Source organism: Eubalaena glacialis, chromosome 4 (genome assembly GCF_028564815.1).
Source record: "Eubalaena glacialis isolate mEubGla1 chromosome 4, mEubGla1.1.hap2.+ XY, whole genome shotgun sequence".
Lineage (NCBI taxonomy): Eukaryota > Metazoa > Chordata > Mammalia > Artiodactyla > Balaenidae > Eubalaena > Eubalaena glacialis.
The window spans coordinates 133910573-133924594 of NC_083719.1; the positions used below are offsets into that span (position 1 = coordinate 133910573).

General features: G+C 39.7%; 1 protein-coding gene across 1 annotated transcript in view; it reads right to left on the bottom strand.

Moving 5' to 3' along the window:
• The window catches only part of HAVCR1 (hepatitis A virus cellular receptor 1), a 42509-nt gene extending 29950 nt beyond the window's left edge, over positions 1-12559 (bottom strand). The window contains exon 1 of the mRNA XM_061188372.1: positions 12343-12559. Within this exon, the coding sequence (XP_061044355.1) occupies positions 12343-12354 (12 nt within the window). The 5' untranslated portion in view covers positions 12355-12559. The remainder of the gene's footprint in view (positions 1-12342) is intronic.
• Between the last annotated feature and the right edge of the window lie 1463 nt (positions 12560-14022).

A 14022-nucleotide genomic window follows, 5' to 3' on the forward strand; every position in this document is an offset into this window, starting at 1 on the left:
CTATAAGGCACACACAGACATGTAGCTTCATCTTAAAAACTTAGTCACAAATCAGTTATTACAATATAAAACTCACTAGTTTTTAAATAACAGTTGGAATAAGTTGTTTACTTGCTGGAATTTAAAAAAGTCTTTCCCCCTTCTTTCTCAGTTTCAGGAATTGGAGATGGTCTAGATAAGATAATAGATCCTGAGAGCCCTGGTAGAACATTTACATCTCAAGGCACAGGGAGAGAAATGCAAGCTTCTCCTAGAAGGACTTGTTCCTTTAGAGTCAGAATTCCTTAAAGATGTAGGCTGACATTCTGAAGCCCCTACTTTAGGAAAGACCTTAGGCCAGCTTCCCACCTAATCACCCAGTACAGACTGCTCCAGTCTCCAAAGTCCTCCAATATCTTTCAACTGGGTGGGGGTGGGGACAGTTAGGGGCAGGTACTTATTATACACCACCAAATAAAACTCAGGATCATCAACCGATTATCAGGAGGTCTGAGAACCAGAAAGCCCTACTCAAATTCATCTGGAGACGCTGGGGAGGCAGACAGACACAGGGCAATGGGGCCTGCTGGTACCAAGGGCTCTGGATCCTCATAAGTTCAGGCAAAGGAGAGAAGCCTGCTCTGCATCCCTTCATGGTCCTCAAAACTGTCAACTGAAATAAAAGTGCACAATGTGCCTGTGAGTTTCTGTTTTATTTGGGGACTTAATGAGGACCAGGAGACAAGCCTCTCAGAGAGCTCTGAGGAACTGCTCCAAAGAGGTGGCGTTGGGGGGGGAGGGGAGGTCGGCATGTTTGTGATTTTGGAGCCATGCAGTCAAGCACACGTCTCGGTAGAAGGTTGTTAGTCACAAGGAATAGCTATCTCAGTTAATGATTTTAGTGCTTTTCTAAGGTCGGAAAGATGAAAAAAAATTTGGATTCATAAAATTTTCTCTTAAAGATACCTATCTGAAGGCCTGTTCTGCCAGTCTCCACAGAGCACAGAGTGCCTCATTCCTGATCTCTGCCCCAAACTCCTTTCAGGGTGTGTTGAAGGTCAGCGACTGTGGTGGCTACTGACTCAATTATTGTAGCGCCAGGTGGGGAGCGACATTCTTTAGATGACACAAGAATTAAGCAAAAATGCAAATCATTATACCTCACCATTCATGCTACAGGATGCAATGTCACAGACCACATCTTACTGAGTGATATCAGGAGACTGTTTCAGGAAGCAGAGTCTGGACTAGACTTGGGTTCAGATCCCAGCTCTGCCACTTACAAAGCTGGGTATCCCTGTGAGTTATGGAGTTCCTCCAAGCCTTGATTCCTTCCTTTGGAAAATAGCACTAAAAATACTTGCTCTATCTCCCTCAGAGACTTTTCATTATGAGCAAAAGGGCTGTGGGAGAACTTAAAAAACTAAACTTAAATATGCATTGATACTAGCTAAGGTTTTTGGAGAATTTACTGTGTAGCAGCCTCTGTGTCAAGCGCTCACATGAATTTAATCCTCACAGAACCCCTTAGGCAGGTGCTGTTATTAACCCCATTCATGGAAGAGGAAGCTGAGGCTTCCAGAGGTTAAATGAGCCTAGATTCCAGATGAGGTCTTCTGACTTTTGCTCTTAATCATTAAACCATACAAACAAGTATAAGCCTGGCTAGTGTTTCATTAACTCTCCTTCTGGTCTAAAGATTCATTAATTTCCTCTCAGTGAGGCACTGGTGCTCCGTTTCTAGGCTTCTTGCAGCTCGTGACAGGCTTCCTGGAGAAGCTGAGGTTGGCCTTGGCATCCTGTGGTCATGGGTCCTGTACTGCCCAGAAATGTGAACCCTGCTCTCTAGCAGCCTCTGAACTCGGAAGAGGCCTAAAGCCTGATGCTGTAAACTGGAGGCCCAAAGACTATATCTGGCCTGCAGAAGTACTTTGTACACAGTGTTTAAAATTTTATTTCTTAATTAATAGCCAAAATTTAAAAATCCAGAGAGCTCACGTGAGAACTCAGCTTTTTGTTTTTTGTGAAATAAAATGAGATGGCAACACGTGGCCTGTACCACACTTTCACCTTAGAGCGTGCCCTCTCCAGCTTGCCCCTGCACCAGCCCTGCCTGGGGGTGCTTCAGCCTCTGAAGAAGGCCTTGGTTGGAGGAGGCCCCCGCCTTAGACCTTCCTCCACCTACTTGAACACAAGCCCCCTCCTGTTGCTGGGCCTTCACACAGGCTGTCCCCTGAACTATTTGCTGAAAATCACCTCTTCCATAAAACCAAGAGGTATGACCATATGTCTTTAATAGCCTTCCTAGCTTTACGATGCCATGCACTTGAATTCAACTAGGTAACAAGAGGCGTTCTCCCAAGGAATAAGCATATTTCTGGATACCTGCTTTCATCTTGTTCTCTGCCTTTATACACTTGGAGGGGACACTACTGACCCCACTTCAATCACCACCAAAGGGCAGGGGGAAAAATTCTGAAATGCCTCATGCACAAATAGGCCATGCCTTATTTATTTGGGAGACAAAACATTTTATGGCTGCTTTTGTTACACTCTCAGACTTGGCCAAAGCCCAGTAGATCAGTGATAAAAAATTTCTAATTTAATTCAATTCTACCACACTTATTATTAATATACTGAGGCTAACAGGGCATGATTCAACACACCAAGGATGAAAAAAATCCAGAATTGTGCAATCAGGCAGAGACACAGGTAAGTAAGCAACTAACAAAATTGAGAAGAATGATGTAAACGATAAATATATAATCAGACTGTGTCACTCCTCAACTTACAACCTTCCTATGTTTCTTTCAGGAAAAAAAAAAAAATCTAACTCCTTACCCAGATTTACAAAGCCCCAGTGATCTGGCCCCTGCCAACCTCTCAGATTTCTTCTACCACTCCCTCCCTGCCCACAGGGCTCCAGCCATATGGGTTTCCTTCAAATGTATCCTTACTTTAGGACCTTTTCCCTGCCAGTGCTTCTGCCTAGATCCCCATTCCTTCACCCCATCATTTTCGGATTTCTTCCCTTCATTCTGATCCCTGCTTAAGTGTCATTTTCTCAGACATTCCCCTGGTCCCTCTATCTAAAGTAACCAACCAGTCACTGTCTGTCTCAGTTCTCTACATTTATTACCTTGTTTCCTGTGATATATATTGTGTACATGTGTGTATGTATGTATGTGTGTGTGTGTGCACGTGAGATCCATCTCTCTTCCCTCTTGTACAGTGATATCCAATAGAACTGTCTGTGATGCTGGAGTTATTCTATATGGGTGTCGTGCAAGCACTTGTAATGTGGCAAGTACAACTAAGGAATTAATTTTTTTTCCATTTAACTTGATTTACCTTTAAGTTTAAATAGCCAATCATGGCTACTGTGTTGGACAGCACTCAACACTAGACCATAAACCCCTTCAAGGCAGGCCTCCCCCTTTCATTCTCTGCTCTATCCCTGAAAACTTTTTAGGGACCCAATAGGTATAGACTGAATAAATTATGGAAGCACAAAGGCACGGGGAGAGACCATTCACTGACTGAGGGGGTGAGAGGGAGGAATGGGAGGAAATCTCTTTAAAAAGTGACATGTGGGCTTCACAGCTGGAGAATGGGGAAGTGGTAGAGGGTGTTTTAAGTGCAGGAAATGACGAGCAAGAGCCAAGATAGGGACACAGAACCAAGGCTCTGAGATGTGAAATAACTGTACAATTCCATAGGATTGGATTTTCTGACAAGCCCATCTCCCACGAGAGCCCCCACTATGTCCTAAAGGCTCCCAAACAGCACAATGGATATTTTTGTTTTTTAATTTGAGCTATTCAACCTCCATCAATCGCTACTCTCTAGAGTCAATTTTGTGACCCTTCGAAGGATACATCCCAGTTGAGGCATAGGCTCAGGCAGCAAACATGAATTTCCAGCTGCTTACTCCACAGGAAAAGGAGCCCCAGTGCAGGCACAGAGGAGTGATGGGGTCAGGCTCACCTTTGAGAAGGAATGCTGGGGCTGCTAGGCTGAGAAGCATGAGAACCTGTCAGGAGGCTATTGTAGTATTTCAGGAGAGAGGAGGGGAGAGCAGCTCAGGCTCTGGATGTTTCAAAACAGCAGGATTTCCTGCAGGGTGTGGAGTAGCAGCCTAAAGATGACTGCAAGCGATTTTGGCCTGAGCAACTGGAAAGACTGGAGGTGCCGCCAGCTGAGACAGGGCAAGCTGTGTGTAACACAGTTTGGAAGGAAACAGTGTGGATTTTGGACATGTTGAGTTTGAGATTTCTTAGACACCCAAGTGGAGACTGTTAGAGTTCAGGAGAGGGGTCTGGGCTCAAGGTACATATTTGAGAGTCACCGGCATAGAAATGGGATTTTAAAGCCATGAACCAGAGTTGATGCTCAGGGAATGCCCTCGGCTTAGGGACTAGGTCCTGGGGCCTTCTGCAAAAGGTGGAGGTGGAAGAGGCACCAACACACACACAGAAGCAAACCAAGGAAGCAGGAGGAAAGGTAAAAAGTAAATGGGATCTTTGTGCAACCAAATAAAGCAAATGCATTAACAAAGAGGCAATGATCATGAATCAAAATGCTGCAAAGGCAAGGGATGAGATTTGCCTATAGGACAGAGCAACATGGAAATCATTAATGACCTTGATAAAAGCAGTTTGGATGAAGAGTAGTTGAATACTGTTCACTTTCCCTATGTATGTTACATCTCAGGAAAAAGGTTTAATGGAATATGAAAGTCAAAAGAGAATTAAAAATTGAAGACAGGGAACTCTTTCAAGGAGTTTTGCATCCAAAAAATAATAATAATAAGGAAGGGGAGGTTTGGAGGTAGGGTCAAGAGAAAGTTTTCTTAAGATGATAAAAATAACAGCATGTTTGTATTATCTGGAGATGACTCAGTGGAAGAAGAAGTATTGATTTGGGAGAGGTAAAATGTGTGGAGCAATAGAGGGACAGAATTCATAGTCCAATTAGGGAATTCTGCTTTGACATGACCAGGGATAGCACATCGGACTAGGGACTCAAGCATGACCACTTGGAAGCACTGAGCTGCCACTGGATGTAGGGGTCATGAAAGCAAGACCAGCCCAAGAAGCCCACGCTTTCCAGCTACCGGCAGCTGCCGGCTATGGGGGAGGACCCACATCTGAGGATAGCTATTTTTTAAACCTTCTCCAGTATCTAAATAATCCAATCAATTTATCTTCCCCACCTTAAAGCATTCAATGATTTCCCAAGGCCAAATTCCAAACTCTAAGGGCTGCCCACCTTCCCAAACTGGCCACACCCTTCTATGCCAAGCCTCACAAATCTCCAACTAAGTCAAACTTTTGTACTTGTTAATCTTTGCAAGATCAAGTTTCTAACATATACAAGAATACTACCAAATCTGCAAAAGTCAGAAGCCAATACTAGGCTCCTCCTTCACACTTTACACATATTTTAAATGTACAAACCACAGACGTGGATGAACAAAACTCCTATTATAGCTATGCTCTAGACACGCATACTCCCATTTCCATGATATTGTATAACACCCATCTAACAGATGAGAGGCTCAGCAAATGGACGCATTGACTCTAAGTCACACAGCTTTCTTTTTTTTTTTTTTTTTGGCCCTGCCACGTGGCATGCAGGATCTTAGTTCCCTGACAAGGGATCGACTCCATGCCCCCTGCAGTGGAAGCTCGGAGTCCTAACCACTAGACCGCCAGGGAATTCCCCACACAGCTTTCAAGAGAGCCTCAATAAGTATGCCTTCTTCCAAAGGTACCACTCCATTCTGCTGAGGTTTCTTTTTCCCCTCTGCTCCCCTCAATGATGTTGCCCAGGAAAAGCTTAAACAATTCCGATGTGTAAGTCCATGATTCCATTTAAATGAGAACCTATCTCCCAAGAAACCCAAATCTATTTTATATGAATTACCCCAATTTCTATTGGCTCAGTCATCATTGTCCTAAGACCCCATATAATACCAAGAAAGTTCAAGCAGCAAAGTTCCAGTTTTCTCTTCAGCATAAGTTTCCAGAGGATTTACTTACCAGTGAGTTAGGAGGTAGTTTTCCAGCTCCTCTGGTGGTCTGTCACTGATTCATTCCTTCTCTTTTCTCTTTATGGATAAGATGGAATTCTATTCCTTATCTCTTTGCCACACCTTTACATAAGAATGTTGGGAAGTATCTTTAAAAGTCAAGCTTCTCCAGTCTGTCAGTCTTTTTGCTGGATTTGATCCACTTACTAAATAGATTACCAGGAGATCTTAGTGAGCTGGAATAGTATTTGTTCTCTGCTAGGCTGCTTTTATTTTTTATTGAAGTATATTTGATGTACAATATTATATAAGTTACAGGTGTACAATGCAGTGATTCACAATTTTTAAAGGTTATAATCCATTTAGAGTCCTTATAAAATATTGGCTACATTCTCTGTGTTGTACAATATATCCTTGTAGCTTATTTTATACCTAATAGTTTATACCTCTTAATCTCCTGCCCCTATATTGCCCCTCCCCCTTTCCCTCTCTCCACTGGTAACTACTAGTTTGTTCTCTATATTTGTGAGTCTGTTTCCTTTTTGGTTATATTGACTAGTCTGTTTTATTTTTTAGATTCCACATATAAGTGGTATCATACAGTATTTGTCTTTCTCTGTCTGACCTATTTCACTTAGGATAATACCCTCCAAGTCCGTCCATGTTGTTGCAAATGGCAAAATTTTATTATTTTTTATGTCTGAGTAGTATTCCATTGTGTGTGTGTATATATATATATATATATATATGTACACACACCATATCTTCTTTATCCATTCATCTGCTGATGGACACTTAGGTTGCTTCCATATCTTGGCAACTGTAAATAATGTTGCTATGAATATGGCAGTGCATGTTATCTTTTTGAATTATTGTTTTTGTTTTTTTTTCAGATTTATACTAAGGAGTGGAATTGCTGGGTCATATGGTAGTTCTATTTTTAGTTTTTTAGAAACCTCCATACTGTTTTCCGCAGAGGCTGCACCAATTTACATTCCCACCAACAGTGTATGAGGGTTCTCTTTTCTCCACATCCTCACCAACATTTTTTGTTGCTGTTGTTCTTTTTGACAATAGCCATTCTGACAGGTGTGAGGTGATACCTCATTGTGGTTTTGACTTGCATTTCCCTGATGATAAGCAATGTTGAACATCTTTTCATGTGCCTATTGGGCAACTGCATGTCCTCTTTGGAAAAATGTCTATTCAGGTCTTCTGCCCATTTTTTAATATGGCTGTTTTTTTGATGTTGAGTTGTATGAGTTGTTTATATATTTTGGATATTAACCCCTTATTGGTCATATCATTTGCAAATATTTTCTCCCATTCACTATGCTGTCTTTTTGTTTTGTAATGGTTTCCTTTGCTGTGCAAAAGCTTTTAAGTTTAATTAGTTCCCATTTGTTTATTTTTGTTTTTATTTCTGTTGCCTTAGGAGCAGATGCAAGAAAATATTGCTATGTTTTATGTCAGAGAGTGTTCTGCCCATGTGTTCCTCTGGGACTTTTATGGTTTCCGGTCTTACATTGAGGTCTTTAACCCATTTTGAGTTTATTTTTGTATGTGGTGTTAAAGAATGTTCTAATTTCATTCTTTGACATGTAGTTGTCCAGTTTTCCCAGCACCACTTATCGAAGACTGTCTTTTCTCCATTGTATATTCTTACCTCCTTTGTCATAGATTAATTGACCATAAGTGTGTGGATTTATTTCTGGGTTCTCTATTCTCGTCCATCGATCTATGTGTCTATTTTTGAGCCAGTACCATAGTGTTTTGATTACTGTAGCTTTGTAGTATAGTCTGAAGTCAGGGATTATGATTCCTCCACCTCTGTTCTTCTTTCTCAAGACTGTTTTGGCAATTTGGGGTCTTTCATATTTCCATATAAATTTTTTAATTGTTTCTAGCTCTTTGAAAGCTGCCATTGGTATTTTGGTAGGGATTGTATTGAATCTGTAGATTGCATTGGGTAGTATGATCATTTTAACAATATTAATTCTTCCAATCCAATAACACAGTATAACTTTCCATCTGTGTCATCTTCAGTAGTTTTCCAAGTACAGGTCTTTCACCTCCTTAGGCAGTTTTATTCCTAGGTATTTTTATTATTTTTGATGTAGGATGTTTTCAAAAGATTCAATACAGGTCTTAATTTGGGGTCAGACTCTAGGCCTGAAAAGTCATATGGACTTCGAGACTGTTTATACATGAAGGGACCTTTAACTACCTGGAGCCAAACCCCTTGATTTATATGTGAATAAACTGAGGACCAAAGAGAGGAATAGAGAAGAGGACCCTTAGAAGTCACTCGGGGCAGATGCAGAAGTGAAAGCCAGGTTCTTCTCCCTCAACAAACATTATTTCACCAAATATTTATCAAGCACACCATACTAAGCAGTGGCACATTCTAAGTAGGCAAAGCAAACCCAGAGTCTCTACCCTTGAAAGTTTAGGAAAACAAGTCACCACCTTCAGTAAGAATGAAGTCATCATAGAAAACAAATTTAGGGTTACCAAAGGGGAAAGTGAGGGGATAAATTAGGAGTATCGGATTAACAGATACACACTACTATATATAAAATAGATAAGCAACAAGGATTTACTGTACAGCACAGGAAACTAGATTATCTTGTAATAACCTATAATGGAAAATAATCTGAAATACACACACACACATATATAATATATATATACTGAATCACTTTGCTGTACACCTGAAACTAACACAATATTGTAAATCAACTATACTTCAATTTAAAAAAAAGAATGGAGTTGAGCTACACTGTGCCCCAATACAATTTATATACCATGATATAAATTGTATATCAGATATTAATACCATGTCCATTGATGCTTGGGTTTTTGAAGTTGTGAGTGACAAGGATGTCAGAAAATGGAATGTGAGCCGAGCTCCTGCTCACACAGCTAGAGGGCACTGCCTTGTGTAAAGAAGAACGTCTCCCTAAGAACTTATGAGATGATGGGTCCTTTTTCTTCCTTCCCAAAACCAAAACAATGTTTTCTACTTAAAAACATTGACAACAGATTTGTTTGGGGATGAAAACTTTCAGTTTTAGCCAGTGTGCCTTGCTGCAATAACACATGATTGTGAGCCATTTCCTCTACATCCATTTTAGGGAAGATGGGTGGATCAAAAAAACATAATAGCATTGGGCTTTTATCAGATAGGGTTAGGGGAATTTTCTAAAGGACTCAGCAGTCTCCCAAACCAAGACCACTGCACGACTTGGGCACCAGCTGAACTCCTGTGCTAGTAGCAATTATTCAAAATGTATGCTGAGCTCTGTCAAAACCTTTGTCAAGGCACTCTGTTGGTGGTGAGCATTGGGACTTAACACAGTGTTGACAGAACCCTCTGCTTGTTAGCTATCTATGTTGATAAAGAATGTCGACATTTTATTGGGACACTCCCATGGAACTATTTCCAAGAAATAGTAAGTGAAAAAAACAATTCTGTTTCATGGGAAATCTATTTCATGGGAACCCATTTTTGTGAAACACTGCGACAGAATGACAATGTATGTATATGCATATGTACCTGTATGGAAATGTCACAGGAAAGATGTATGTGGATACGGATCAGACCATTCAGAGTGTCCTCTCTGGTAGGGAAGCATGCTGAGGCAAGGGGGACTTTCAGTTGAAGGCTATACATTTATGTATCATTTGAGCATTTTACAGCAAGAATGTACCAATGTACTGCTTATATAATACACGTAAAGGGTTTTAACTAAAGAAAACAAAAAACACGTCCCAAAACTGCAGGTTCTTACAAAAGTGGAAGTCTTTTACATTCGTGTAACATGTTTTTCACAGCCTAATTACAACCATCCTTTTATTTATCCCAGATAGACAGAAAAGAAAGCAATTTAAGTTGCCTAAAGCAACATTCAGACATCACCAAGCCTCCAGAAAGATGAACGATTGTAAAATAATGCTTTAATAAATATACAAGGGCTTACACTGCAAAACACATGTTTTTCTACAAAGTAGAAAATACATCGGGTCACTATATGTTTTTTGGAGGTCCACTGTTGGAATCCATGTCACCTGTATCACTTAATTCATTCACCCAATTAATATTTATTGAGCGTCTGCTATGTGCCAGGCTATCCTTATTCAATGAGAGTCAGCTGGAATTTTATAGAGCTAAATTAAAGAAGTGGTAAAGACAAGGATTAGTATTTTCAGGAAAAAGAAAAAAAAAAAATCACCAAAAACTGCTTTTCTGCATCACTCAGAATCTAGTATGCAGGTCTGCCAATGCTTATTGCCTTTTATTATAATCATTTGCTTGGCCATCATGCTGTCCTGATGGGCTCTGACTTCCCTGAAGGAAAAACAAATCTTTGTAGTATCTGTGGTGCCTGTATTGTGGCTTGAGTCTGCAGTACAGAAGGCATACATTCATTCATTCAATCCGTCTACAAATATTTATTTGGCACCCACTACAGGTCAGGCATTGCACTAGGTCCTTAAGATATAAGATAAGTGACAGTTACTTTCCAGTTGAGGGTTGGGGGAGACAAATCACAAAAATGTAAACAATTAGAATTTCAGATTCAAACAAACTATGTAGGGAATAAACTGGAATAGAGGTGGGCAGGTTGGCACTTTTGATAGGGTATTCAGGGAAAGCTCTTAGATGATATTTAAGCTGGAAACTCAAAGATGAGAAAGAGGCAGCTCTGCAAACAGTCTGAAAGAAGCATTCTAAACAGAGGGACACAAGTTCACTAAAAAAGGTGCTGGAACCAGAAAGAACTTGGTCTGTTCTAGAAGCAGAAAGGAAACCAGTGTGGATGAAACAAAAAAAAAAGGAGGGGTTGGTGAGGTCAGAAGAAATCCAGGCCCTGGTGAAGCTGTTGAAAGGTTTTAAATAACAGAGTAATTGAACCTGGTCGATGAGTTTTAAAAAAGAAAAAGAAAATACTTAGGCTGCTGTGTGAGGAGAACAAACTATTAGGAAAGCAAAAGTGGAACTGGACGGATGGAATGGAGGGAGGGAAGTAGGGAGGGAGGAAATAAATGAGTGAATAAATATTAACTGTGACTACAAAGGAATAAGGCCTATGAGAGTCACTTGGCCTAGTTATTTTAGCTTAAACTGATTCTTAAGTCAAATTTCAAAAACCAAAAACAAATTACTTTGAGTGAAAGGAACACTGTTGAAATAAATTGCTTTCTAAAATGACTGCCTTGAGAAAGATAATATGCATTTAGTAATACACTGACTGGTATATTTGTTCAAAAATATACTACTGTTCTATTGTCATAATACTTCAAATACAATCACATCCTTTGACACAGCATTTCCATATCCAGAATCATATACGTTGGAAGTACACAAATGCACATAGGTTTTTGAATAAAGGATGTTCCTTGCAGCCTTATTTGAAATGGGGGAAAAAAAACCCAACTAAACATCTATGCATGCGGAAGTGATTTAATAGGTTATGCACATTTGTTCTACTTAATACTACATAGCTATCTAAGTAAAGGCTGTTGTCCCATTCTGACATGGAGCGATGGCCTTCTATAAGCAGTGGAAAAAATTAGGTTACTGTGTGTGCGTGCGTGTGTGTGTGTGTGTGTGTGTGTATATATGAGAGAGAAAATAGAGAATGGCCCAGAACTTTGCTAATTCTAGAGCCAATAGCCACATGCAGCTATTGAGCACTTAAAATGTGACTAGTCAGAATGGAGATGTGCTCTAAATGGAAAATACTCACTGGATTGTGAAGACTTAAAATGAAAAACAACAACAACAACACTGTATTTCTACTGGACAGTGCTGGCCTAGAAGGATTGTTCCTGCGGAGTAGGACTGGGGAGAAATTTTGATAGAGAGGTCAGGGAATAGGGACTTTCACCTTTAATTTAAACTCTACTCTATTTTTCAAAAAGCACTTAATTTAAAATTTTAAAAGCCAGTAGTAGGAATCCAAGCAAAATTTGTAGTTTAGTTAATAGTCATGTGCCAATGTTAAGATCTTAGTTTTGACAGATGGTACCATGGTTATATAAGCTGTTAACTGAAAAAACTGCTGAATACAGGAACTCTTTGTACTATCATTGCAATTTTTCGGCAAATCTCAAATTATTTCAAAATAAAAACCTAAAAAAAAAAAAGGGAAACAAGCACTCCAACAAAATGTATTTTCTGCTTAGAGATTCTTACTCAGAGTCTCAACGTACTATAAAGCAATTGGCTCCAAGTTAGCTTGCCCACCCAGAGTTCCTTGTAAACACATTTGCTTGAAATAAGGCAGCTAGGATAACTAAATGTCATATTCCTAAGTTCTCACCTGAAATTCCATCTATTCAGAAAACTCCTTTCTTCCCTGGTGGTTAGAAGCTGTCTGGCTGCTGCTTAGCTACCAGGAATTTTTGTTGGAGTAGGAGGCTTGCTGGAGAGAACAGGAAAGGCACCACCCCTCTGAGGACTTCACTGAGGCCTGGGCAGCTGGCAGCTTTCAAAGCCCCTCACCATTGGCTCCTTGCTTCAGCCCTCAGATTAAGGTCAAGAGATTTTTGCTAAGATCTTGTGGTAAACTTTGGGATAAAGAAATGAATCAAAAATCTACATTATTAGTATAACAACCTTCACCTATATTTTTACAGTTGTTACTTTTTACTTAAGAGTTTCCAGAACAAGAACTAAATTCTGCATGCAAGTGAAGAGGAATGGCAAGTAAAACTGGGTAATAAAATTTAAAACAGATTCGATATAGATATATGGATATTTCAGAACCGACCAAAAGAAGATAACACTGCATTGGAGTGTGAAATATTTCTATTTTACACAAACTAGATGTAAAATGCATGAAAAAGTACAATTTCAAAATGTAGAAATTACAAAGGACATGTCAACTTATCATGAAGCAGGTTGTTAAGTATAGACTATAAAGCTATAATAAAATATTTTCCAAAGGTGACCCACCCACAAAACAATTATATTAAAATAATGTGGGTATTTAAACAGATGTCCCAGTGCCACCACCACACCTGAATAGCTTAAATAACTTTTTTTTTTTTAAACATCACTGCTTTCTCTGGAAAAAGAGTCACACCATAAGCAGAAAGAGTTTGACCAAGAATTTACAAAAGAAAACTACTACTAATAAAAGAGTGACTTGGAATGACCTTTATAATTACAGTCAATACAACTGAAAAAAAAGATATTAGAGGATCTAGAATCCTGAAACTCACATTTCTGACTCATATTGCTCCATTGCATAGGTTTTCCACTGAAAATAGGCCAAAATTTGAGCCCTCCTGAAGCTTGAGAACCCTCCAACCAAGTGTTCCAGCTGCGCCTCTCCTTTTTCCCACTTCCCAACTGAGCCCCAGAAAAGGATGACAAAAATCTTAAAAATTACAGCACTAAGGGCATCTCTACTTACCTTGAGAAAGACTTTCTCAGTAGAAATCTGGACACAAAATTAATTTGTATTCAGTTTTTTTTTTAATTCAAACTTAAATGAGAATTAAATTTATATGGGACTAGGCATGAGGGGATGCCCCCAAATAAATTAATGACAGGTTAAACCACTTGGAATTTCTGCCTGGGGAATTCTAACACTAGAAGTGATAGGCAGTTAAAACATGGTAAGACCTTAATTTTTCAGTCTGAAGACATCAGGGAGCCTCTTCCTGTACTGTGGGTCTCTATGGCAGAGCTCTGGAAGAAAAATCCTAAGCACTTCTAAGAGCAAACCACACATTCAATCTTTTTACATTGTTTTTAATTAAGTGACCACTTGTCATCGCCCAGACCCTTTGGGGTAGCTTGATAGTTTGTCACCCTTTCTGCCATCTTCTGTATTACAAATAATTGATGTAGAGTGGATCCTACCCTGAAAACCAGGGTTCCAATCTCTGCTGGAACACTCTAGACACGTCTACAGTGCTGGCACACTCTACTGCCCACCTTGACCTTGAACTTAACTTATCCAAGTCTTCATTTCTTTCTATGAGGAGGAGGG